The sequence below is a fragment of the Ursus americanus genome, chromosome 22 (assembly GCF_024610735.1).
Source record: "Ursus americanus isolate L20-20 chromosome 22, mUrsAme1.1.p, whole genome shotgun sequence".
NCBI classification, from domain to species: Eukaryota; Metazoa; Chordata; class Mammalia; order Carnivora; family Ursidae; genus Ursus; species Ursus americanus.
In genome coordinates, this window is record NC_142148.1 from 3,524,520 (window position 1) to 3,547,993 (window position 23,474).

The 23,474-nt window shown below is 38.0% G+C and overlaps 1 protein-coding gene across 2 annotated transcripts in view; it reads left to right on the top strand.

The window, feature by feature from the left end:
- The window catches only part of SYCP2 (synaptonemal complex protein 2), an 80,438-nt gene extending 64,668 nt beyond the window's left edge, over positions 1-15,770 (top strand). The window contains exons 29-43 of one of the 2 annotated variants that reach the window (XM_045795366.2): positions 83-140; positions 657-825; positions 2,775-2,812; positions 3,305-3,475; positions 4,856-5,054; positions 6,245-6,444; positions 10,285-10,375; positions 10,616-10,771; positions 11,312-11,439; positions 12,485-12,579; positions 12,658-12,757; positions 12,991-13,049; positions 13,173-13,251; positions 13,339-13,395; positions 14,272-15,770. In XM_045795366.2, the coding sequence (XP_045651322.2) occupies positions 83-140; positions 657-825; positions 2,775-2,812; positions 3,305-3,475; positions 4,856-5,054; positions 6,245-6,444; positions 10,285-10,375; positions 10,616-10,771; positions 11,312-11,439; positions 12,485-12,579; positions 12,658-12,757; positions 12,991-13,049; positions 13,173-13,251; positions 13,339-13,395; positions 14,272-14,349 (1,678 nt within the window). In that variant the 3' untranslated portion in view covers positions 14,350-15,770. The remainder of the gene's footprint in view (positions 1-82; positions 141-656; positions 826-2,774; positions 2,813-3,304; positions 3,476-4,855; positions 5,055-6,244; positions 6,445-10,284; positions 10,376-10,615; positions 10,772-11,311; positions 11,440-12,484; positions 12,580-12,657; positions 12,758-12,990; positions 13,050-13,172; positions 13,252-13,338; positions 13,396-14,271) is intronic. The other variant, XM_045795381.2, reaches the window with a different exon arrangement.
- Positions 15,771-23,474: the final 7,704 nt, after the last annotated feature.

The window sequence follows — 23,474 nt, forward strand, 5'->3', positions numbered from 1 at the left end:
CCAGTTCTAACTGTCCATGTATGTTACTTTAAGAGAACAAATACTTAACTTTAATTAAAATTACTGCATATTTTTGTTCAAGGATAGGTTTAAGGAATCATGATGAACTTGAAACTTCTCTCAAAACAAAAGATAAAAGAGTAAGTTATACCTTAATGTGTCTATTAACAGCAGTATTTTAGAAACAATTTTCCAATGCCAAAGATGATCACAGATCTAGAAAACAAAATTACTTGGATTTTTTTTCCCCTCTGTGAGATTATCCATGTGCCCACTATGACTTTGGCATGGTCTCTGAGCTGTTTGTAACCATCTAGTAATAGAAGATATGACAGATTTAGTTACTTTCTTTGATGACGTTGGCTTATGTTTCTGTGGGAGTAAGCTGTTTTTAATAACAACAAAATATGAATCTGAGTCTTTGAATTTCTGAGTGACTTTCTAGATATGTTTTCCTTAATGCCAGGTAGATTAGTATGCCAAAAAATTAAGAAGTTAGTTTTTCTGTTGCTTGGGGTTGTTGTGTTTTGTTTGTTTGTTTTTGTTTTTTGTTTTTGGGGTTTGTTTTTTCTTTTTGGCTTAACTTACCTTGCATAGCATATAATGAGACATATTTCTTCATCTATTACAAGGATTCTTTTTTTTTTTTTTAATAGATTGTAACAAATCCTAAAAAGAAAAATCTCTTTAGTGATACTGACACAGAATACAGATGTGATGACAGCAAGACTGATGTTAGCTGGCTAAAGGAACCAAAATCAAAACCACAGCTAATAGACTATAGCAGAAATAAAAACATGAAGAAACCTAAAAGTGGGAAATCAAGTAAGAAATCACTTTTTAGAGAAATGTTGCAAATGATTTTACCATTTCAACTAAATGAAATGCTTTGTTGGTTAATAAGTATATTTTTATATGTAGTTAGTGTTTATAACTACATAGCCTTGTGAATGGAAACGAAGAGCAAATGCACCACAACACAACAGTGGTTTTGTTTTTTGTTTTATTGTTTTTAGTAATATTATATATAAATTACTTTTTTTACTGGGATCTTAGAGACACAAAATATGATTTTCATATCCTTTGGTTCATGCATATTCTCATCATTTATCTATTCATGGCCTGTTATTCAGTTATTTAGCAATTGTGAATGATGTATTATTAAGTACTCATGAAAGCAACACTTTAAGCAAAAATCAGATCTTGGACATCCCATTTCCTGTCACAGCCAACACATATACTTTTTAGGAATTCACATAGAATTCATATAAAGATATATTGTAAGGTAAACAATTTTCTTGCAGAAATATTTTTGCCTAAAATCTTCCACAGAATATCTTTCCAGCATATGGCTTCTGCTTTGTCTAGTGACTTTCTTGAAGTAGTTGGATAAGAGTTTGAGGTATGGGTTTTCAGCTAGACATAATGACCATTTTCCTGGATTGTTTACTAAAACACAAAGATTTCATATATTCCACTTTTAAAAGAAGACCGCATAACTCTGAACTTTTAAATTGATATGTATTTTAAGGGAATCAGCTTTTATGTCAGGATAAAACTAGCCAGTAGAAACCTCTGTGCATGTGTCGGGGGGAGCGTGTGATGGCTTAAATAGAAGTAAAAATAGAAATATAGAAATGAAGTTTGGCATGTGTTCATAAATGAGGCTGAATCTTGAAAACAGGTGAGGCCTATCATATACATGAGGAAGAGAAGCATCAGTATTATCATCTATAAAAGAGACAAGTCAAGTCTGAAAGACAGCATCACATACTAGTGCAGGGAGTGCAGTATTGGGGTAGTTGGAACACAGATCAGACTTGTGGGAAGATGTTGAAAGACGTAACTGCATCTGGTCACGTGTCTGGACTTCGAAGCAGTGAGTTCTAAGCCAAGGGGAAACAAACATAAGATTCACATTCTCTCAGGGAGTTTACAGTCATTTGTAACATAGAGTAAATGATCAGAGATCTTGAGGAGACCATTCAAGGTTAGAATACAGTCATCAGTAAATACTTCTAAAATTGAACTTCTGAGTGAATTGTTTTGTTTAATGGCTGAATGACTACAAGTCAGTATGTAGGAGCTGGCTTATTGCCAGGATTGGAAAACCTTTCTCCCAAACTTCATTGCTTCCTGGCTTGGATAATCCCATTTCTTAGGCTCCAAAGAATATTTAGAAAGTTGATTGTGCCTGAAAGGCAAGAAAGGGAATAGAAACAAGCTACTCTCAGTAATGTGGATGAATCTTAGAAACAACGGTGAAAAATAAAGCACATCATAGAATATTACATATGAGATGATACTGTCTTATAAAGCTCACTGTATTGTTTAGGGATACATATCTGTGAAGTAAAACTTTCTTTTTTAACACCCAAGTGAATGAGAAACAATTCAGGGTAATGAAAATATTCCCTTTTGGCAGATGGGATATTGAACATCATAGAGAATACACATAAATAGATACATCGTTATTTATAATCCAGCTCTTAAATTGAATGGTAGATGTACATAGGTGTTCACTTTATAACTTATGTTACGTATTCTCTTGCATGTTTACACATTTTAGGAGAAAGGAAATTGGTAATTCATATTCTACCAAACACTATAAAGTTATCAATGTCAATTTTACTTCAAATCATCTTGAAATTTAAATTTTTGAATGAGTTTAAAGATATATTCTTGTTATGACTTTAACTTCTATGAAAAAATATTCTAATAAATTTTAATGCCAGTTCTTATCTATTTGAAAAATGTATTTTCTTGAATTGCAGAACCATCTTTAGAAAGGGGACAACCAAGATCTAAAGTGGTAAAGCCAAGAAGTTTGTGTTCAAACATCACTGTAAAATTATTTTTCTTCTGTCATGTAAAAAAATTCATTTTTTCATCCCATAATTTTATCCTTATTGTTACTCGTTTTTCCATAATTGCTCTAGCCTTTGCATGCATCCTCATACTTCTGCCTTTTTGGATCATGTTGTCCTGTTTTAGGTCTATTTTATTCTGTGGTTATAGGAAATTTTGATATCTCTGCTTCTCTTTTTTCCTCTCTCTTTTTTATGTAAGTTAGGTAATATATACCAGGCCTCTCAGAGCTTTAATGACAGGGATAAAAAGGCAATAGAAAAGATATTTGGGCGGGAAGATAAAATCCCATCATTTAAAAATGTTAATCAGGAATCTTTTTATTCCTACAAATATTTTATGCATTTCTTGTTACAGTGCCAACTTTCTAGCAAATACCTTATATTTCTTATATCTCAGATATTGATCTAATAATTCAGAAATTTTTCTCCTAAAGACACCCAACAAAAACATCACCAAAAAGGTAGAGGAGACCGTTCCAGATGGGAGAACCAGACTTCCACGAAGAGCAGCAAAAACCAAAAAAAATTATAAAGATCTCTCAAATTCAGAATCAGAGAGTGAACAAGAATTTTCACATTCGTTTAAAGAGAAATTGCTAGTAAAGGTAAATAGATAAAATTCAGATTAAAAATTTCTGAAAAGCCTGTGAAAATACTAAATATAGAATATATTTTTGCGAAAATGTCATGTATCACATTTTAAGATGTGACCTATATGAGAAATTTTAAAGACTGAAAATTGATCTTAGGCAATATGTAAATTTGTGATAAGTTAGCATTAGTGTTATAAAACAGATGTTTGACACCAGGAAAATGATAATTTGAAGAAAATATCTTTGAATTAGAAAAATGCTTGATTTTTCCAAAATTTTACTTCAGAAAAGTGCAGACTGTTGGGAAGCTGTGAATCTTTCTCCTTAATGGACCTGAGGTTCTTTCCGTACACTGCCCACCTGTGTCCATCCCTGGTTTCTGTCTTCTAATGTTACAGCTGTATCCCTAGCCATCTCTGCTTGAAAGCTTTTTTAACAAAGTACTTTAACTTCTTAAAATCTCTTAAGAATGATAGGTGACTAGTAGTCTTATTGACATCTCATTTTACAAATGAGAAGTTGAGGCTCAGAGAGATAAAGGAACTTGCCTAGGGTCACACAGGTAGGAGGAGGTGGTAAAACAAGGGTGTGAACCCGGAGAGTCTGGCACTAAAGGTAGGTCTCTGACCATGACACTGGTCTGATTTCACATCGGTAAACTTCCACCTCCCCCTTGTTTATAACCTTGCTAGCCTTTACTTGGAAGACTTTAAGGACTATAATTTATCTCCACATTTTCTATCACTTCTTACTTTAATTTACTATACATATAGCTGGCTAAGTCTTCCCAAGCCACCTCTCCTCTTCTCCCTCTTCAAAGAAAAATCCTGAAAATCTCCATATAGTGAAATATTCAGTGTATCAGTTTACCTCTGCAAGCTCATTTCTCCTGTTCCCTGGTATATACCCAGAGCTGAAACAGATGGAAAAACCTGTGACTCCCAAGCGGGACCTGGGACATGCTCACTTCGACAGCACGTGTACCCAGTGAGACCTGTGCTTCTCCACTTCCTCTGCTCTGTCAGGAAGCCTTAGTAGGTCTGGCCTGGCCTGCCCTTAGTAGGTCTTCCCTCACCATCTTCTTTTACAACTCCCAAGCATGTCAGCTACCATGAAATCCAGGAACTCTTTCTGGTTTCCCCAAACGGAATATAATTTTCTCCTTACAGCATTTTTTTTGTATTTCTTATGCTATTATAGTGCATGTATTATATTTTCTTGTGAATTTGTCATATGCCTCCTGATATATTAGAAAGTCCTTCACTACTCATGTTGAGACCACTGTTGTGCCTGTAAATAGTAATAGAAGGTATTTAGTATTTCAGCATAATTTGTATCCAAGTATAAATTATTTGTATTCAAGTATGATTTGATAGTTGTCAATACATTTAGGAGGAGAATATCCATTCCAGAAGCAAAACCACGAAGCTGCCGAAGAAACAACAGAACACCTTCTCTGCTGAAACACAGAAGGGTATATCAAAAGAATGGAAAAATCCAACTCTCCTAAAAGATGCTATAAGAGATAATAGCCTTGGTTTATCTCCCATATCCTTATCTGGGAGCCCACCGTCTATAGAAGTAATGAGATGTCAGTATCATTTTTTTTCTCTTAATATTCAATAAGTTTCTATAATGACTAATTGTGTGAAAATACAGTTTGAAGATTAATCTTAAATATGCCCTTCAAAATTATAGGTAGTCAAAACTTTGTTTTTTGAACTAGTTAATGCTGGTAACTTTGTGAAGCAGACATCAGGACCGCGTCCCTGTGACACTCAAGTCTTTCATGATATGAAGTTAAAGATCAAATGCTTCAATATGGAAAATATTTAATGTATATTTATAAATTATAATGTGAAAGCTGAATAAGCTTTTAGGCTTTTAATCCCCAAATATATTTAATAACATGAAAATAATGATGGGGATTTCTGCTTTTCTTTTTTACATTTCATTGACAAAAGTCTCCAAGGAATCCCATGGTCATTCTGTGGACCCATAATGGATTATCTTCATGATGTGAGGTTTGCTTTTATTTAAAAATAACTGACAAAATTCATATTCTTTGGAGCCACAGTGCACACACACACACACACACACCCCACACTTCTCCAGCATAGAAACTATAAGTTTGTACTTTTTATATTTTTCAGTTACTTTTAAGGATATTTTAAAGCATTTCCAAGTATCCCATCTTTTCTGTTAAAATTCAGGATTTAAAAAGTTAACATATACTTCCTCCAAAGTAGCTATTTTGTTCTTTTCTAGAATATTTTCATAGTGCTCAGGACCACTGTAATGTCAGATAACCACATACTAGAAGACAGATGTACATGCCCTTGTTCGGCCTGAAAACTGTCTGAGAATTCATTTATACTAAGACTTATTTTGGCTGTGAATTTCCTCATCTATGTATGAAGGATTTAGATAAGCCATCTCCAACCAGAAAATCCTGTGATTTTACTATGTGACTGTATTGGCTATGATGTCAAAATACTCAAGATAATACTTAGGTTGATCATCACAGAGCAGCTCGTATCATATTCTGTTTGAACTTTTGAAAGTTCTTATGATTACATTTTAAATTGAGCTACAATATTTTCTATAATATTTTCAGAGTCTTAAAAATTTGGTCTTGATTTATTAAACATTTATCTTTTTAAATATAGGTAAGATTTGAGGATTTGATTGATCATTATGTTCTTAGGATGTAATCGTACTCTGAAGCAGACACCAGTGATAATAGCTGCCACCTGTTTTGTGTTTTGTGCGGCAATACAGGTATAGAGAAGATAAGAGAAAGGGATTTTACTCAGGATTATGACCGTATAACAAAATCTCTATCACCGTCTCCAAAAATTTCATCACCTGAATCCTTAAGCAGTAAATATGGAGTTGGAGGCCCAAAAAAGTCACTTAAAGACAGTGACAAAAGTTTATGTGCAAGAGAAAGTTGCTCACCAATTCCACGATCCTTCTTGGTAAGAATATACATTATTTTTTTCCTTTATCAGGTGTATCTGAAGGGGGTAAATCATTTGCCACTAATCTTAAATATACATTGCTTATCCACCTAACGTAGGGTTCTGGTCTTGGTCTGCGGGAGAAGAATAACCTACTGATAAGTAAAATAGCCTCCGTGAAACTTCTAGACTAGTAAGTAGCTGTACAGGAGGAAGGATGTAGTGGTGTGGGAAGCACGAAGTGCTGTTAGGAGTATCGTGATAGGAAAGATCACTCCCACAGAGGCACTACTAGTCTACACATCCAAATCACATAGTTCACGGAGGCACTACTAGTCTGCACATCCAAATCACATAGTTCACGAGTGAATATGAAAAGTAACAAATTTAACAATACATGAAAAATTATTCTTCCTCTTTTGTATATTGTTATATGTACCATTTCTTCTTAATACGTAGTTATGTTCACAAGGGTTGTAAAAAGACATTAAAGATAGGAACCAATTACGGTCAAAGTGAGGGAGGGTAGCTAAAACTGTCATGCCTACAAGGAATAGTTTTAAGTTGTGGATACTTTGGTACCAGTTTACAAACCCCACCCCACCTCCACTCCCCCCACTTTTTTTTTTGGTTTGGGTTGTATAAATGGCTTAAATTGGAGAATTTTAAAGCAGTAATAAAGTTACAGAACTGACTACCAAGATAATATAGCTTACTATAACTGGGTATAGCAGAAAGAGTTTTGAGTCAGATTCGCATTTAAAATTCTGGCTCTCCTCTTTGCTGTGTAACATTTTACAAGTTAATGAATCCCTCTGCACCTCAGTTTTCTCATCTACACAGTGGGGCTGTGAAAAATTGGTCTGATTGTACAAGCATTACTACCCGATACATAGTAAATACCCAAATATATTATTCTCTTGATAATGTGCTAACCTCTGTATATGGAGATGGAATTAATTAATGAGAGTTCAGTACACCTACAGCCACGATCTAAAACCTCTGATAAAACCAAACTTCTGTCCTACAATTTCGAACTGAATGTTTTTATTCCTACAGGGTTTTAAGGTCTTTTTATTCTGTTTAGCCAGTAGTCTTCACAGAGCACATTTTTCTAACAAAATCTCTCGTGAAAGCACCAATGTGTCAAAAAGATAAAAATGGAGCTGCACTATTTAAAGCAGACAGGAGGTCTGCACCCCAGCGTACTCGGCCTCCCTCCCCAGTAACCCCCAAGGCACCTTTGCAAGACTCTCAATTTCTACAAACCATAGTTTGAACACCAGTTTCCTACTAGCTCATCATCCCACCATCCTTTGTCAATATTTCTCTACCATCCTTGGTTTCCCTGAATCCTTTAGCCCCTCAGTATTCCATCTTGCAAATCTCAAAACCTAGATAATCCCCTGCCCACTTTTTTTATGCTACTCGGTGCTAGTTGGAATTTTAACTGTCACATACTTGCCCTTTGTTTCCCATTAACTGTTGACTCTAGATATCAGAAATTTGCTATGTAAATAGCTCTGACAGCTTGCGCTCTCCGACACTGCAATGTGATAGTGCCCATTTCTCTACAGTTTCAACCGGCTGACCAGATGGTTCTCTTTTTGCCAATCTGTAAGTGTAGTGAGTAACTTCAGTCTGCGTTTTACTGATTAACAGCATCAGTAGTTCGTGTTTTTTGGCCGGTTTGTGAATTGCCTGTTTTTTCTAATTTTTTAATTGCATTGTCTCATTTTTCTTATAAATTCGTAGGAGTTCTTAAAATATTCTAGATATTAATTCTGTATTGGTTATGTACAATGCAAACATTCTTTTTCCAGTATGTTTTCACTTAAATAAAAAACTTCCATATGACAAAAAAAAAAAAAAAAATGAAATTTACCAGTCTTTGTGTTCAACAAACACAACATTTTTCTGGTAAAAATGTTAGTTTTGATTCCTTTTAACTTTTAGGATCAATATTTCTCGGATTTCTCTTTGCACGTGGGTGGTGAAGTAGAGCAGCGTCATGCATGAGGTACCCTCCTGTCTCCATCATTTGCCGTGTTCATCTGGGCACAACCCCTGGCAACAGCGGGGAGGAGGGTGCCTGGGCCGGCGACTGTGAGGTGGGCTCTCTTTGTGCTGAGGCCACATGGCTGTCAGCAGTAGAGCTTTACAGGGTGCTTCACCACCCCACACCCCTCTCATTCTTGTACACACTCTTGGCCCTCTACTCATTCATGTAAATTTTGCAGTTTGTCTAAGGGAATTGCCATTTCCCAATATTGATACTGAGCTTTCTTGTCCACATATTTTTCTCTCTACATTTTGGTGTTATTTCCAACAAAATTATGCCAAATCTTCCACAAAGAAAATAGATTAATTCCTGTGTTTTATGGATTTTCTTTTTGCTGTATTAAAAAACCTAAATTTTGGGGGTTAATTTTTTGCTTTTGTATAGAAACACTATTGATTTTTATATCTCCAACTACCTTGACTAATTCTGTCATAGGGCCTGCCTAGGGCCTCTTGGATTTTGAATATAGACAGTTACTCATGATAATTTTTGCATTTTTCCATTCCAGTTCTTATACTTTAGTTTTTTTTTTTATTGTTAAAGTGATGATGACCTTGGGGGCAATGTTAACTAGATACCATACTAATAGGTGTGCTTATTCTGTAGTTTTTGGTGGATACTTTTATAAAATTAATGTTTTAGTTGTCTAAGGATTTTTTCCCCTTTAATTGTGAATGGGTGTTGAATTTTAGCAGCAAATGAATTATTCCCTCAAAACATAAGTAGCTTTGGTTTCATATTGTTGTTTTAGCTTTAAATAATTTTCTAATTTCCTTTAGGCTTGCATATGTCTTGTTCATTCATAGCCCAGGCATACTCCAATTAATACTGTTGTGAATAGAAAAAATATAAATTCTGTGGTACTTACACAAGATACACACAACTGGAACAGCTACTCAGATGTAAGCGTTCATAGTTCAGAAAAAAAGTTGATGAAAGTTGAATTTGCAAACAATAATGAAAATCCTATACAAAATACAAAATAGATGTTTAAAGGGTAGTATCCATCCAACTTAAACTAAGATTGTTCTTACAAGAACCAGATTACTGGCCTTTAATAATTATTTTAACTGTTACTGAAAATCTGAAAAAATTTGAAATTTTTAAATGAGAAGTTGTAAGGTCTTAAATAGTGAGGATATAGCTGCTGAACCACTGACTTACACAGTTATAACTGGGACTTTCTGTTTTCATGATTAAATAGAAATTTGGTTGAGCTTTGTGCCACTATAGCAGTCCATCAATCCATCATTAAAAATATTGTAATTACCTGTAAAACAACGGTAAGGCAAAATTGTACAGCTTGGCGAGGGCTCAACCCTCCACCTCAGTAGATAGGCTCCTGTTCCTTTTCTGCTTGGTCTGGATCTGCCGACCCACCTCGTAAGTAAAGGCAGGCGACTGGAGTGGGCATGCGTTTTCATGGAATAGGAAAATGACTCATTTGACTGGCATGGAGAAACTTGTGTACTGAAACAGGAAAACACCAGGTTAGATGAAAAAGGTGTGGCTGAAATGTAGGTTCAAAGAGTTTAGACTTCTAAGAAAGAATTGAAAAGCAGAAGAGTAGTTGAAAAAGCCAGCTGAAAACTATTGCTGTAATTTAAGATTGAGACGAATGTAGGAATTTTCATTAATGTGAGGTTGTGTTAGAGATACAGAGGAAGGGGTATAAACAAATTCTGTAAGCTCTCTTGGCTTCGCCTTTGACCATCTTTCTCAAACCCTAAAGCAAGTAAATTGCAAATTTGGTCCATTTCTTTTTCAGATAGTTTTGTTTCCACTTTCTATTTTAGGGAAGTCATTCCGCATCTCCACTTTCCCTGTCTAGTGAAGGAAGAGAGCAAATATGGTGTGACATGCCTTGTGACTCTACTCACATGTCAGGTTTGTAGTCCTAGCACTGCTTTAAAAACAGTATTAATGAAGTACTACTGTGAAATTTCATGTAAAGGAATTATAGTTTAAGTCATAACATTTATTCGATCTAGTTAATGTCAAATGGAAAATAGAACTTAATGCACAGTTTCCTAAAAATGAATAACCAAAAGGCTTTTTTTTATAAAAGCAAGAAAATTATTAGGTATTTTTAATCGATTGTAGCCCTGTTTTTTAACTGTACCTAAGGCCCCACACAGCATCTTAATCGCAAACGAATGTACATAGAGGACAATCTAAGTAATGCTGATGAAATAGACTTGGAAGAGGAGGAGAGAGGGAGAGTGTACTTGCTTCCCAAAAAACTACCTAAAACCGAAGACAGAGATCATCACACTTACAAAGGTAAGTAGATCAAATGCCTTTGTCAGAATGCAATTATTGTGGAAGGTGGTTTCTTAGATCTTGAGTGATCCACAAAAAAAAATCCCCTCTGTAAAGAGAACTCTGGATAAGTCTAATAAGGATGATGCTTTATCACAAAGTTCACTTTATGTGAAAAATATGGTAGTCAGGGTCTGTACTTATAAATCTCCTTTGTAATTCTATTATTGATTACCACAAACTTTACAAATTTATGGATAGATCTGTGTGTCACTAAATATTTGGTTGTTAACATGGAAATATTTAAAAAAACGATGAGTCCAAAAATGTTCCATCCCAATGTTACCATTGCCAAGAGGATTTTTTAGAAATCAAAATATTTTTAAATTGAAAAATAGGAGTTCTACCTTTTATGACATAATTCTTAGATCACACATAGAATCTGAAAATAAGATTTTGTTCTCAGCTTCATGAGACTTCTAAACTTCATGAAGTTTAGTTTCAGACTAAATTTGTAATAATGCATATTTTAAACTTAACCTGAGTGTCTTCATTTTTTAGTGTCTGGAAGTGTATCTCCATTATCAATACATGACTTTTCTATCCGTGGGGAGAGCTGGGAAAGTGAGATCTCGGGGCTAGGGGTGATGTGTGAGAGCCTCAACACGGAATTCAGGAGGAAGTTTCACGTGAGTTACCGTTCTTTAAATTATGATTTATCCCAATAATAAGATACTAGCTTTCTACGAGACTAGCAGCTGCGTTGTCTCTTGGCAACAAAACACCCATTTATTAACTCTCTTAGTCCTCACGGACTGGTGAAAAGTGGAGTGAGTCGTCTTAGGAGCCAGGTTTCTCTTCGAAAATCTGTGTGTTACCCATATTCTTTCTTTTCCTAGATTCTTCGTCTTATTTCCCTTTTCAATTTGTTTACCATTTGGACTCTTGGCATGATTTTTCTGTTTTTCTGAACAATTTTCTTCTCCTGCCTCATCTCTTTATTGCCCAGAGATGACTGCTAGAGAGGGCACTGTCACAGAGCATAAAGGATGCAGCCCCTCTCATTCTGTGTCACCACGTCTGCACACCTACGTAGCCTTAGCTGCTGAGGCTCCAGTGAGGTGGTGATTGCAAAAATACTTTCTGGAACAATTTTTAGTTATTGTTTTCTCCACTTCCTTATCGCACATGCCTGTGTTTAGAATAGCTTTCTTTGCCTGCTGTTAACCTGTGCAGAAAAACATCTTTTATCATCAGCCCCATCTCTTCCTTGTCTTTTTCTTCTCTCTGAAATTAAGATTCTGTGTATTTTATTTTGATTTTAATTATCAAAGTTCAACATGCTCTAAACAAACAGAGAAGCCCTGATTTATACATACTGTTCTGCATCTGGCCAGGTCTCACAAGTATGTTCTCATGGAAGATGGTAATAATTCTGTGTGTGACTTTTAGGCTCTGTTCCTGAAGAGAATTATAATCAGTAGCATTTTTGTAAATAATGTAGACTGTGGTGTCTTTACAAAAACAATGATGAAGCCCTTAGAACCTTCTTCATGGAACCAGACGCTGCTCTGACTGAGCTAATTTATTAACACTTGGGTTTAAATGACCAAGTTTTGCATTTGTCATTTTTCTGAGTTCTTAATTATTTCATGGTAAAGGCTTTGTTCTTAACATAGTCTTGGTTAGATTATTTTGTAAAGAGTTTTCAAGTTAAAAATTAGTATTTTTCAGATCCGCCAAAAAATGATGGATTATTTTACTAAGCAGTCTTGGAAAACGGCTCAACAACATCTGAACACAATGAACCATCAGATTCAGGAGTATAGGTCTGTAATAAAAACCTCTTTTGAAATCTTCTGAATGCTGTGGTTTACAAAAATAATTTCATTTTGTTTCTTTAATAGGATCAAAAAACTTGATAAGTTCCAATTCATCATCATTGAGGAGCTGGAGAATTTCGAAAAAGACTCACAGTCTTTAAAAGAGTTGGAGAAGGAATTTGTGGTTTGTGCTTTTAAAGAGCTACACTTGTGAAAACTTACTTTTGTCCTTTAGAAAAGAGTTTTAGATTTCATATACACACACTTATAGACTGACGCTTACGATGAATACCTTTGATAATAAGGGGAACACCCTGAGAGAGAGTGTGTAACATCTGGAATATGCTTAGCAAATAGCCACGTTGTTTAGGAATATAGTAATTCTCCAAGAGTTAATTTTTGTATTTTAAAATTTAGGATTTCTGGGAGAAGACATTTCAGAAGTTCAATGCCTATCAAAAAAGCGAACAGCAGAGGTTAGTGTGATGTTCTTAATGACTGGAATCTATATACATTTTTAATTTTTAGTAAACCTAAAAATCTAATCACTATATTATAGCAATTCAATTAAAATAACTACAAACAATTCCTTTTGCTAGGCTGCACCGTTTGAAAGCCTCCCTGGACAAAGATGTCTTCCACAACACGGCTTACGAAGACACTGTGTTTACATCTGAGGTACGGCTTTTACCTGTTTGTAGATCAGCTCTCTCAATGCCATGAACATTTTACACTAAATTTCATAGATGAAACATGTATTTACAGATGTGTTCGATGAAAGAAAACATGAAAATGCTGCAAGACAGACTCCTGAAGGAAACAGTAAGTCTGCTCTCGGGTCAGGGCTTCATGGGGATTGGCCGCCAGTCAGTGGCAATTCTTCTTTCTTTTAGCCCAGTGATGTTTAGTTGTTTAAATTAGGATAATGGGAGCAAATGCATCGTAAAATAGTAATAGAGGTGACTAAAATGAGTCCCCCGTAAGGAAAAACAGAATCAGTTGGCAGATTTTAAAATGAGCTAAAAGAATGACTTCTCGGCACCGTACGGAAGCACCGCGCGCTGCGGTGGGCCTCCGCGGTGCCGTCCGCAGGAGCCGCGTCAGGACAGAGCTACCCAGAAGGGACTACTGTCTGCTTGGACAACAGGACTCCATTTACTTAGATTTGAGGATAGAAGTAGTTGACTTTCCAGGGGTCTAGTAGACCAGAGCTGCATTCTGGGGGAAAAGTACTCCTGGGGTGGGCGGTCCAAGTGAACGTGGCGGACATTCTTATGTGTACTGTGATATATCCACACACAGATTAGTATTAATGTCCTTACCCAATTTTAATAGAAGCTCACTATGCTGGAATAGCAGAGGATCAGGCCTTTATGGCTAAGCCACCTTAGCTTGAAGCAAACAAGCTGACTGGACTGGTGAACGAAATTCAGTCTAGAAAAAAATTTCAACAATTTGGGATTTAAAAGACGATCTCTCATATCAGTGATAATGCCTGAACTCTGTAGCTAGCTAGGAATAGATCCTGGGGGCAGGAGAGTTAGATAGAATGAGCACTGATAAAAAATATCTTTATGAAAGGGACTGTTTTAAAAAGAAGCCCAAGTAATAGCTAGTTTTTTTCCCCCCTCTATTTGGTGGTTTTACAGTGATTGATAATTTAAAATCTAAGCATGATTTTTTCCCCCCCGGCTATAGCAAGAAGAGGAGCTTCTTAATGTACGCAGAGGACTGATGTCATTATTCATGGCTCATGAAAGAAATGTTCGTGTGTGAGGTCTAGGTGTTATCAACAAGTTTTATCCACTTATTCCTTTTTGTGTATAACAGGAAATACCAGAGTAGCCCTACAAAGAGAAAAACACACATGTCACCCAGGCAAGAGTGCTTTTGTAGGAGCCTCCAAATCCAAAGAAATGTCGTCTTATGGATGAGAAAGAACCACTTTAACATGACTCCAACCTCAAGAGACTTCTGTCTGTAGAATACTACTCTTCTTTTAAAGAGAAATTTTTGGGAAACCAAACAGCAAAAGGAATTTGCTTGTTTTTGAAGTAATATTTACATTGAATAAATCTTACCGAGTTTACTCATAAAACTAGTTTAATAAAGTTTATCTTATAAAATATTTTTAAATGAATACAGTTTGAAGTAAATATAAGGTATTGCTAGTTCAGAATATACTACATGTAATAAAATTTAGCCATGCTGAGAAAGGGGAGAAGGCTCGGATTTAAAATGCTTACCTGGTACTCTCAGCACACTGTGGGAGAGAGTGTTTATTCAGTTACGGCTCCAGTTACTATATTGTCTGAACATCTTAATTCTAGGTAGAAGTCTTAACTCATAAGCAGGCTGTTTTGACCAGTACTTTTTAAGCTCCTAAGATTCGTTGTAATATCTTGCTAAAATATACATTTGTTTTAACTGTATAATTAAGTTGAAATAAATGCTATGTGACTTGAATATTATAAAGTTATTTTATAATTTATGTTCCTCTTTTATGAACATTGGATCAAACAAAACGTCCTTCTCCCGTCGTGCATCTGAACGGCCTCCCCCTGTTGCCGGCCCGCACCAGGACGGCAGAGTAGGAATACGACCAGTATTTGCAGACAGTGGTAAAAGCAGCTCTCAGTCTAGACAAGCAGAGGAATTCAGTTATCAATCAATCAGTAGGGCAGCAGAGATTCTAGGTCAAGAGACAGTGACAGCTCTGCCCTAACAGTAAATAATCCTCAGGAGTTGAAACTCCACGTTTCCCGGTGAGAATTTAGGGCTCCTCCCATCTTGACTCCCCTCCCCGTTTGGCCAGACTTTCAAGTCAGCTGCATGATGGGTCACACGCATTCCCATATTGCACCGAGTGCGCGGCCCAGCCCGGGTCTCTGCTGCGAGTACCCAGCAGTTGTTACCCACTGGGTCTCCTTCCCAATGTTCTTCTCTGCCTGACCTTCCTCCGCCTGCAGCTTGCTTTCTGCAGTAGTCCTGGGCCGTGCCTGTTACCTTCCTTGTCCCTCTTTCCTTCCTTACCCTTTATACTCTAGTCAAAACTAATACTTTTTCCCTCTCTCCTCTCATTGAATCTGCTAATTCCGACCCTTCATTCCACAATCTGAACATCACAGGAGAAAAGTTGTTATAATCAGGCTTAAATTTATGACCATGTATTTCAAATGGCTGCTCAGCAGGCCCACCTCTGCTTAACTGACTTCAGCACATTTCCAGAGTGTTCCCGCACATCAGTCCCACATTCCTTAGTTCTTTACCTTGTAGCTCCTGAACATGGTACCTGCATCAATACCAGCATCTTCGGATTGCTCACACGTTCCTGTGGCAGGATTGTCCCCCTACTGGTGCTCTGAGTCCTGTTGTCTTTCTTTGGTATCACTGCCAGTGTGGATAGCCCACACTTCTTACACCAAAAAAATGGCCCCCGGCATCAAGTTCCCCTCTGACTGCTGCCGGTCCAATGTACTTCTCTACTCACCTTTACACAGAACATAGGGAAAGAATTTTCTCTAGTTACTATTTCACTGAACCTACTTTTAATCAAAATACCAGTGATTTATTTTACCAAGCATAAGCTCCATCCTTTTTTTTTTTTTTTTTTTTTTTTTTTAAGATTACTCATTTTGAGAGAGCGAGAGAGCAAGAGAGCACAAGCCAGGGGGAGGAGAAGAGAGAGAGGGAGACTCCCCACCAAGCAAAGAGCCCAATGCGGGACTCGATCCCTGGACCCTGGGATCATGACCTGAGCTGAAGGCAGACGCTTCACTGAGCCACCCAGGCACCCCAGTCTCCATCTTCTTAACCCAGCTCCTCAATGCCATGTCACCCAGACTTTGGCTGGCATATTTTCCATTCCTTGTATCTTTTCTGGCTTCCCTTTTCCCTCTTAATGCAGGACTCATTTCTGGTCTGTCACTTTTCCTCCATCTCTACTTTCTCCTTAGGTAACTTCCTACGGTCCTGGGTAGTAGCCGTCTCTGTGTTGGTGGCTTGCAAATGCATACAAGTTCTGACCTTTATTTTGGACATTAGCATCGCACACACTGCTTTATTGACAGTTCTAATCAGCCTCTCAAGTCTCAGAACAACCCTTGACTTCTCTCAGTACTCTTTCTCAACACCAAAGGGAAAACAAACCTTGCTTCTCCGTCTCTCTTATCCACCCAACTGTGCAAGCCAAAACCTAGAATTCCTGATTTTGCTCTTTCCCGTGGCCAGTTGATCAAGTCCTGCAGATTTTACTGCCAAAATATGCTCCCCATATGTGTCATTTCTGTCACTTACATTGTCACTACTGTTGGCAGTGTCAGTATTTCTCACACAGACGACTGCACCAACCTCCTAGACGGCTCCTCAGCGTTCACACTTGGCTTCCGCAGCCCTGCTTCACTTTGCAGCCAGGACAGTCTCACTACGTCATGAACCCTAGCACGCCTCTTCCTTACATAAAACTCTCCAGTGACCACATGCTCTTAACCTGTGCGTCAAAGAAGAAACCACAGGGAAATTACTTTGGGACAAATGAAAATGCAACATTCTGAAACTTAAGTGATAGAGCTGAGAGGGAAGTTCATACGTTAAAAAGGAAGATCTCAAATCAATAACCCAAGTTTAAACTTTAAAAAACTAGAAAAAAGAGCAAACTATACCCAAAGCCATTAGAAGGCAGGAAATAATAAAGATTACACTGGAGATTTAAGGGAAAAAAAGTGGAATAGAAAAACAACAGAAAAAAATCAAAACCAAAAGTTGGTAAACCCTTATTAGACTGAGATAAACAGAAGTTGAAAATTTCTTTAAGATTTTATTTGAGAGAGAGAGAGAGCACGAGTGGAGGGAGAGGGAGAAGCAGACTCCCTGATGAGCACAGAACCCAACGTAGGGCTTGACCCCAGGGCCCCCGAGGTTATGACCTGAGCTGAAGGCAGACATTTAACCGACTGAGCCACCCAGGCACCACCAGAAGACTAAAATTTTGAAAATCAGCAATGGAATTGGGGACATTACTACTGACCTTACAGAAATAGGATTATGAGAATACTGTAAACAGTTGTATGCCAACAAATTAGAAACCTTGTGTGAAATGGATGAATTCGTAGAAACACAAACTGCCAAAACTTAGTCAAGAAGAAACAAAATCTAAACAGTCTTGTAACATGTTAAAGACACTGAATTGGGGTACCTGGGTGGCTCAGTCAGTTTGGCATCTGACTCTTGATTTCGGCTCAGGTTATGATCTCAGGGTTGTGGGACTGAGCCTCATGTCGGGCTCCATGCTCAGCGGGGAATCTGCTGGAGTCTCTGTCTCCCTCTGCCTCTGCCCTTCCTCCCACTCATGCACATGTATCCCCTCTCTCTCTCTTAAATAAATCTTAAGAAGAGATTGGTAGAATTCTTTCATAACTGACTCAAATATTTAAATAAGAATTAACACCAGAAAATAAAAGAGGGAACATTCTTAATTAGTCTATGGGCCAGCATTCCTTTGCTCCCAAAGTCAAATAAATACATCACAAAAAAATTACAGACCAGTACACCTTATGAATGTAGGGTAAAAGTCCTCAACAAAATAACGAGCAAGCTGAATTCAGCAGCATATTAAAAGGAATACATTTAATGGAGGAAGAAGATTTGCACATGGAAACTATGAAACATTGTTGGTAGAAACTAAAGAACACCTAAAGGGGAAAGGCCTCTCATGGTCACTGACTGCAAGACTTAATATTGTTAGAATAGCAATACTCGGAAGTAATTTACAGATTTAATGCAACCCTATCAAAATCCCAGTAGTCTGTTTGCAGAAATAATAAAGCTGATCCTAAAAATCAAACTGAAATGGAAGGAGCCGCATAGCAAAACAACCTCGAAAAAATAATGCAGCTGGACTACTCACACTTTTCGAATTTCATACTCACCACAAAGCTGTGTTAATCAAGACCGTGTAGTGCCTCCGGAAGAAGAGACATCTAGACCAGTGGAACAGAAATGACCGTCCAGGAATAAGCCTGCTCCTCTACGGCCAATTGAGCTTCATCAAGACTGCCAAGACCATTGGTGGGGAAAGGAGTGGTCTTCAACACGTGGTTCGGGGCAACACGTGGACAGCCCCATGCAGAACAAGGTTGTGCCCTTACTTTGCAACATACATAAAAAATAAATTGATCAAAAATGTAAACGAGCTAGAACTATAAAACTCTTTTAAGAAAAAGCATAGGAGTAAATCTTCATGACCTTGGATTTGGCAGAGAAGACACCAAAAGCACCAGCAACAGGAAAACAAAACAAAACAACAACAAAAAACCCAAAAGGTAAATTGGAGTTAAAAAAAAAAAAGAAGAAAGAAAGAAAACCTTTGTGCAAAAAGCACTTTCATAAAAGTGAAAAGACAACCTACAGAATGGGAGAAAAATGCCTACAAATCACATATCTGCTTAGGATCTAGAATTTAGAATATATAAAGAATTCTTAGAGCTAAGCAACAAAATGACAAATGACCCAATAAAAGCAGGGGCAAAGGACTTGTATGAGCATTTCTCCAGAGATGTACAAATAGCCAACAAGCACGCGAACATGCCCAGAATAGCATTAGTCATTTGGGAATTACAAACCATAGCAAGATGCCCTTCACACCCACCAGGACGGCTAGAATCAAAGGACTGAAGATAAGTACCGGCAAGGTGGTGCAGGGCTCCGAGCCCCGTGGGTTCTGCGGGAGTAAGATACTGCAGCTCCTGTGAAAACCAGTCTGGGGGCTCCTCCGAGAGTTAAATGTGGAATTATCCTATGACTCAGCCATTCCACCCTCTGGCCATACACGCAAAGAACAGGTACCTGCACAGGAATGTCCGTGAGCAGCACTAGTCACGAAGGCCGCACGTGGAAACGCCCTGAATGGGCATCGAGTGAGTAGACGCAGGTTGAACCTGTCTACGCGGGCTAGCACCCAGCCGTGACAAGGAAGAAGCACTGATTCATGTTACAATGTGGATGAACCTCAAAATCGTGCTACGTGAAAAAATAAACACGAGAGCTTCCACTGTAGGATTGGATTTACAGGTAATACCCAGAATATGTAAATCCATAGAGACGAAGCAGGTTGGGGGTGGCCAGGAGCCCCAGGAAAGGGAAGATGAGCAGTGCCTGCTTCCAGGACATGGAGTGTCCTTGTGAACCAGAGGGAACCGGCGGTTGTATGGCTTGTGAGTGCATTAGATGCCGCCGAACTGCACTCCTAACGTGGTTAACTTCGTGTTACCTGCATTTCACCTGAATTTACTTTTAAAAGAAAATAAAACACTGCAAAACCTCTCCAGAGGTGTCCTTTGCACTTAAAACCCAACCTTTATATCAGGGCCTGAAAGTCCCTATGTGAGCTGCCCTTTGCCTCTTTCCTCGCCCCTGCTTCCTGTTCCCCTCCTCTCTCGTTCAGCAGACTTCCAGCACTGTTTCTTGAACAATCCTATTCTTGTCATGGCATCTTTGTTCTTGTGACTCTGTTCTCCGTGGCGCATGCTGTCCTTTGGGACTCACGTGAACAGCAGTACTTCAGAGAGCTCCTCCCTCCCAGTCCTATTAATCTCACTTTCCTTCCAGAAATTTCTTTCTTCCTCCCTTCCATAAACCCCGCTGCTCTAAATTCTATGAGAACAGGAACCTTGTCTGTCTTACTCACTTATGAATAGTAACTTAGGTCACTATCTCCAGAACCTAAAAACGTGCTAGAAAAGTAAGCTTGCAGCAATGTGAATGAGTGAGGGGGTGAATAGAGCATTTCTAGGTAGGAATGTACAGAATTCAGAGAGGGCGAATGCGCCTGAAACTCTCAGATCCTCAAAGCCTGCATGGTTGCAGCATTTCCATTAAAACGGATAATGAAGTATTAGTCAATCAGCCACGTGAGCATCTATGACATGTCACGTGCTGTGCTCAGCTCTAGATACGGAGATAAGCAAGAAATGAACCCTTTCCTTGTACTTAAAAGGAACGTAACTCGAGGGAACAAACTGAGGGTTGTGGGGGGGTAACTGGGGGACGGGCATTAAGGAGGGCAGGGGATGGAATGAGCACTGGGTGTTGTATGCAACTGATGAATCACTGAGCTCTGCCTCTGAAACTAGTACTACACTATATACTCACTGAATTTAAATTAAAAAAATTTTTAAAAGGTGACTTTAGAAAAATGTGAAATATGTATATTTTGTAAAGACAAGGAGCATTTGAATTTCAAAAAAAATCATAAAAAATTCTACAGATTTCCATTTTATTGGCCCCTTGGAAGAATTGTGTAGGTGCGTCAAATGTACATAGACTTTATTATCAAAGTCGATATTGTATTTTTGATGGTTACATTTGTGATATTTAGTTTTGGGTTTGTTGAAAAACATATTAGGGGGGTGGGGGCCTGGGTGGCTCAGTTGGTTAAGTGTCCGACTCTTAATTTTGGCTCAGGTCAGGATCTCAGAGTTGCGAGATTGAGCCCCACGTCAGGCTCTGCACTGAGTGTGGAGCCTGCCTAAGATCCTCTCTCCCTCTGCGCCCCCCACTCCAGGCTCTCTCTAAAAAAATAATTAAAAAAAAAAAGAAAAACATTAGGTCAAAAAAAGTCCATGGAAATATTCTAAAATAATATCTAAAGGAAAATAATTCAACATTTATTCAAGAATACAGATGTTTTGAGTGCGATCCGTATGTTGCACTGTCTTGAATTTCAGACGCTTTGGTTTATGCTATGATAACAATAATTTTAAGTACAAGGAAGCTGGAGCAGTGTGGGTTTGTCACACTAATGAAGTGCTTTCCTTTAAGATCAGTAAGGGCTTTATTATTTACCTCATAAAATGCATTTTATGTAACTCTACTATGGTCATTATGAGTTTATGATGAAAATTGACGTTTTGGACAGATTTGATGTCAAAAAATTTTAAGCATATTTAAAAACAAAATGTAGTTGCTTGACTTTGTTCTAATTCATTTTTAACATTTTATATATTTATTTACACTTAAGAAAAATTAAAGCAGAAGTTGGCAAATTACCTGACAGACCACATAGTGCTTTTGTGCAGGTGTGCGGGCCGACGGGTGAGTTTGAGAATACGCGTAGGTACCTGCATAAACATGTGAGAACCGTTCTTAGGTTGCAGGCCATTAAAAAAAAAAAAAAGTCCACGTTTGGTTGATGGGCTGTTGTTTGCAAGACCCTTAATGTCTTTTTAAGACAGATCAGATCCGTCTTGAACTTTTAAAGATCAGATCTCTCTCTTCTTTACTATAATATGTATTTCTCAATGTATCTCACCATTTAACAAAAACAGTGATTTAAATCAATTTTGTATTAGCAGAGCCTAATAACTATGTGAGTTAATAGAGCCACACCTTCTTGATTTTCCTATTTCAAACATATTAAAAATACATGATCATTCGAGCCAATAATCTCTGCTTCTTACCTGGCCTGCAGTTCAGCACCGTGCTGGTGTGGGCTTCTCACACTTCCCCAGCCAGACTGAGCTGCAGAGTGGTCCCTACTCCAGAAGGACATACAGGAGAGAGAACATTCCGCATCATTAGTCCAGCCAAGCAGAAGCTCAAATACTCAGCCCTAGAGACGTTACTACAGAGACCTAAATGTCACCAAATCCTGATGCCACGGATGCCCAGCCGGTCCTCTGAGCAGTAGTGGGCCGTGTGGTTTTCATTCCGCACGTAATGCCACAGTGAACTGGCAGTCTAGGGCGACGAGTTCCGACGACTCCGACCTCGGCACACGGCGTGAAGCTCACGGTTGCTGCAGCCAGCTCTTCAACCACCTGTCCCGACCACCTGTCAACAGCAGAGCCACTCACGGTTACTGTCCACCAATTCCTACTTCGCTCCTGAACACGCCAAGTGACAAGCTGACGTGAGCATGGAAGGAATCCTGCATGCTACGAAGAAACGACTGAAGTAGAATGTTGAGCACAGGAGCACAGCAGGAAATAACAGCCACAGGCACTCTAAGTGGGAATGTAAAAACTGGAAGGAGCAAGGGGCTAGATGTCCCTGAGACCGCTCTGTGCCACACCAGGAGTCACCACTGCAACCAAGACGTTCTCTGGGTGGGAGGCAGGGAATGCACCGTTGGTCTGGGGCACACACCTGCACATTCGCTGTACCTGTATCTTTGACAACGGGGAATAAACTGCATCTAAAAGCAATAATGTGCATATAAAAGCATGGTTTTAACTTTAAGAATTAGTAGCATGTGCACCATATCCAGATGTTCTTACCATGGCTTATTGTCAAGAAAATGGGATCCTTAGACTGTTCCTGTTCACCTTCTTTAAAGGAGATTTAACAGTTGAAAGACTTAAAGTTACTTTTTATTACTCTAAACATAAAATACCATTCTGTTTTCACGAAGCAGTGAAACAGATAACTAGTAACTTTTCCGTTGTTTATTCTAACATTGTCTAAATATGAACGAGTGCTCTGCTCCTAGTATCACCATCAATAAATTTACAGAGAAATTAATTTACGGTAATGCGCTGTTTAAAAATATTTTCATAGTTCAGTTTGAGTCTCAACGTGTTCAGTGTCTTATGAGCTTCTCCTCAGATGTTTCTTTCACACGAAAAACTCTGGAAAAAAAATCTCTGGAAAAGAATGGGTTTGAGATTAGAAGCATATGAGGCTATAATTTTAACAATATAATTAGAATTGTACATTTCTGGACTTGAACTTGCTATTAAAGATGTGGATATGCAGCTAAAAACTTGGCTTTTCACCTCCAAAATTTAGACTTGTAATTACCATGTATTTCCACAAGATGGACTTCTTTATGTTAGGGTTTTGGGTTTTTTTGTTTTTTGTTGTTTTTCTGCCATTTCAATTGTCTAAAAATTACTCATGTAATA